Source organism: Poecilia formosa, unplaced genomic scaffold, assembly GCF_000485575.1.
Source record: "Poecilia formosa unplaced genomic scaffold, Poecilia_formosa-5.1.2 Scaffold71, whole genome shotgun sequence".
Taxonomy (NCBI): Eukaryota; Metazoa; Chordata; class Actinopteri; order Cyprinodontiformes; family Poeciliidae; genus Poecilia; species Poecilia formosa.
This window is the reverse complement of record NW_006800010.1, coordinates 1,773,309-1,777,173: the sequence shown is the minus strand read 5'-3', so window position 1 is coordinate 1,777,173 and position 3,865 is coordinate 1,773,309. Positions and strand designations below refer to the sequence as shown.

Genomic DNA, 3,865 nt, shown 5'->3' with positions numbered 1-3,865 from the left:
TATCTATCTATCTATCTATCTATCTATCTATCTATCTATCTATCTATCTATCTATCTATCTATCTATCTATCTATCTATCTATCTATCTATCTATACACAGTCATTTTGTTTCTGTGTATCAGAAATTTAGCAAAAATCTTTTTTATTCTAATTTTGTTGCCTGACATTTTGTTCACAATATTTACAAATGCACAATTAACAGTTTGCTGATAATGTTTGGATTTATTGCACATGCTGTACATCTGCCAGCTTCTGACTGTGGGAGTGACAGAAGGAGGGCTTTTACTTAAATTTCCCTGTTGGCCTCTAGTGCAGACACATTGTTTCCATTCCTCTCATGTGTTGACGTTCTTCACATTATAGAAATTAAAGAAGTTGGGGCAGACAACCTTAAGCATAAACATTTATAGGTGTCATTAACAAAGAGTCTGATTTGATCAGTTTTAACGGAAAGAGAAGACTTATGATAAAATGACTTTTAATAAAGGTAAAAAAATTAAAAAATACAGACGAACAACAAATAAACAAAAACAGACCTCCCACACACACAAGTGGTGGAAATATACTTTTTTTTTTTCTTTTTTTTTGGCTGTTCTGGACTTTCCGTTTACGAACAAGAACAATCATTTAAAATATAGTTGATACTTTTTTTTTTTCTTTTTTTTTTCTCACACACCGCTCCCCGCTCTCTTTAAAGGCGTTGTGCTGGACCTGCTCTGAAGGAAGGCATAGATGACCAAGTACAGACAAAGCAAATCAAATCACAATGTGGGGGCAGCAGGCAAAGACCTGAACAATCACCCTGGGAGTATCGCAAATTATGATTAGAACAAAAATTGTTTCCAGAAGGTTGAAAGACAGGATGTATGAAAGCCACTGAATATCTGCCTCCAATATCAATAACATGACACCACTTGCGTTTCCGTTTTTTTTTTTTGTTTTGTTTTTTTTTTACTAATTCGTGTCTAATTTAAAAATAATCTATTCTAAATATATCAGATCAGTATTTTCTAATGCATAATTGATCTAAACCGAAATTAAATGCAGCACTTGCTTACTTGAACTTCAACTGAGGAAACTAAGATGAAGAACAAATGTCTAATAATGACTAAATAGCTACCATATTGAAAGGCCTTTTGAACCCTTCACCGCCAACCTTTACGGATTAAATTTTAGAAAGAAAAAATACTGAGTCGAAGTCAATCAATTTTTTTTATTATAAAACTTGTCTTATTTTATTTTTTTATTAATATAAAAAGGCTGCGTCAAACATTTAACAGCACTGTAAGTTCTGAAGAATTTCAGATTTATTGCGTTGTTTTATTTAACCATTTCATTAGAAGAGGATTTTTCTGAACTCCATTGGCCACAGGTATATCTGTTCAAATTTGAACATCAAATCAACATGTGATTTATTATTAATTGTTCACCCAATGTGAGCATAATTAAAGTTGTTGCTTGTCTGAATTCTATCCGACGCACTAAAATGGCTGTACTATGGTTATCTGAAGGACTAGTAGAACTAAATAATAATAGTAATAAAAATAGTTTATTATATTTAAAAACACACACACGCACACATACAAATTCACTATTGGAAAAAGTCATGACTGATTTTATTTTAAATCAGCATTTTATTTTTTATTTTTTCGCTGCCATTAAGCCAATCGTGGCGTAAATATTGTTGCCATCATCTTGGTGCGCGGTCATTAGGGCAGGAGGCGGTGTTGAGTCCGCTGAGTGCATCCGGTGGGACAGCCCCCTGACTCATGCTGCACCAATCGCCTCCATCTGACCGGGATTAAGTGTCAAACAGCGCTCTTCTCTCACACTTCGGAGGACACCATCAACTTCTGAAAGGTGAGGAAAGCAGGGTTGATTTCTTCTCCAGTTCAGCGGCTGCAGAGGCTACCAGGACGCGCACCGGCCGACCCGATGGAGAAATCCAAAAACTTTCGCATCGACGCGCTTCTGGCAGTCGATACGCCAAAGGCGCAGACTTCACCGCTGGCACTTGTGACTTCCCTGTCCTCTTCCTCCGCATCTTCCTCCTCCATCCCGTCGTCCGGGAGCGGAGCTGCCCCGGACCTCACGGCAGCCGCCGAATCGTTACGCGCCGAGACGCCGCCGTCTCCGCCGAGGATTTCCACCTGCGGGCTGATTCCCAAGCCGGGGTTCCTGAACAGCGCGCACGGCATGGTGGGACTACACCCGCAGAGCAGCGCGGGGATCCCGGCGCAGGCTCTCTACGGCCATCCCATGTACACATACTCCGCCGCTGCGCTGACGGGCCAACACCCCGCACTGTCCTACTCCTATCCGCACGGCTCGCATCACCACCACACCAGCGACCCCATTAAACTGACAGCCAGCACCTTCCAGCTGGACCACTGGCTGCGAGTGTCCACAGCTGGGATGATGCTGCCAAAGATGTCCGATTTTAATGGTGAGTTGCAGAACTTTCTCACCCTTCCTCTCTGTTTAGGATTATAACGGAAAAGTTTTTGTTTTTTTTAATTTTATTTACATGTTAAGTTTAAAACTATAACATGTAAATAAATAAATAAATAACACATTGAAAGAAAAAAATAAAACTTTAATAGTACAGTTAAAGCAAAATGCCAAAAATAAGGTTCAGAGGAATGTGCAAACTGCTGTGCCAAATAAAAATAGAACTTTCAGTGGAAATAAGGAGGAGGAGTAGTAGAAATTATAAATGCTGAATTTGTTTCATTCTATTTACTAAAATATAACAAAGAAAAAAATATTTTGCGTAATAAGATGCGTTAAAACAGCAGGCACATCTTTTTTTTTTAATTATACAAGTTTATTTTTGAAATATCAAGGCTCACATTTCCCACCAGACTGCATGGCCTCGACGCGGAGGCTGTCATGCAGCGTTGGTTTTTCTGCAGAGGAACTAAAATGGACAGATAATGGACAGTGGGGGAAAGTGGCAGAGGAGTGTGAAAGCCACAGCCGACATGCGATCTGCTCAGCAGATATACTGGCTTTTTTGTTTCTGCTCACTTTAGCGGATTTGTTAAAAAAAATAAGAGGGCAGAAAGTTTGTCTGCGTTCATGTGTGGATCATTTTTGACCGCATAGAATCTCATTTTAAGAACTGGACTCAATATCAACAGCATAAGCATCTGTCAAGAACGTACATTTCTACAATGAGACCAATTTAATTATTATAAAGGACTATTACACAGAAAACAACGCATCTTTGTTCATTGTCTTTGTCTTGCAGCTCAGACGCAGTCAAACCTGCTCGGAAAGTGCAGAAGACCCAGGACAGCGTTCACCAGTCAGCAGCTGCTGGAGCTGGAGCATCAGTTCAAACTGAACAAGTATCTGTCGCGACCAAAGCGCTTCGAGGTAGCCACGTCGCTCATGCTCACCGAAACTCAGGTATAACTCAGTCCTGCGCATTTTATTTAGCGTATTGCGTGATACACAAGGCAAACAACTTGGAAATGAGGACCTGCCTTTGCTCTCAGAAATAAAATATTACACACCACAACACTTGAAAACGTACAGGCCAACAGTTTTCTTTTTAAGTTTATGCATTCAATTTATTGAATTGAATGCACAATTCAATTCAGTTTATTGAATTCAATTTATTGACTGCACACTGAAAGCAGAACTCTTTCTTTCTATATACACTTCTAAAGCAGTTGATCACATAGTAACAATTCAACTCGTTCAATTCCAGTTTACAACAGTTTTAGCAAAATTTGTTGTATTAAAAATTTCAGTGGAATTAAATCAAACTAAATTAATTTAATTCAGTTTTGATTGATCAAATAAACAAATTAATTATTTGGTTTAGAATTCGCTTGGAATTTAGATACAACAGAC

General features: G+C 38.8%; 1 protein-coding gene across 1 annotated transcript in view; it reads left to right on the top strand.

Moving 5' to 3' along the window:
- The first annotated feature begins 1,832 nt into the window (after window positions 1-1,832).
- Window positions 1,833-3,865, top strand: part of mnx1 (motor neuron and pancreas homeobox 1) — a 7,639-nt gene continuing 5,606 nt past the window's right edge. Inside the window, exons 1-2 of the mRNA XM_007555682.2 lie at window positions 1,833-2,447; window positions 3,255-3,415. Coding sequence (XP_007555744.1) covers window positions 1,937-2,447; window positions 3,255-3,415 — 672 coding nt within the window. The 5' untranslated portion in view covers window positions 1,833-1,936. The remainder of the gene's footprint in view (window positions 2,448-3,254; window positions 3,416-3,865) is intronic.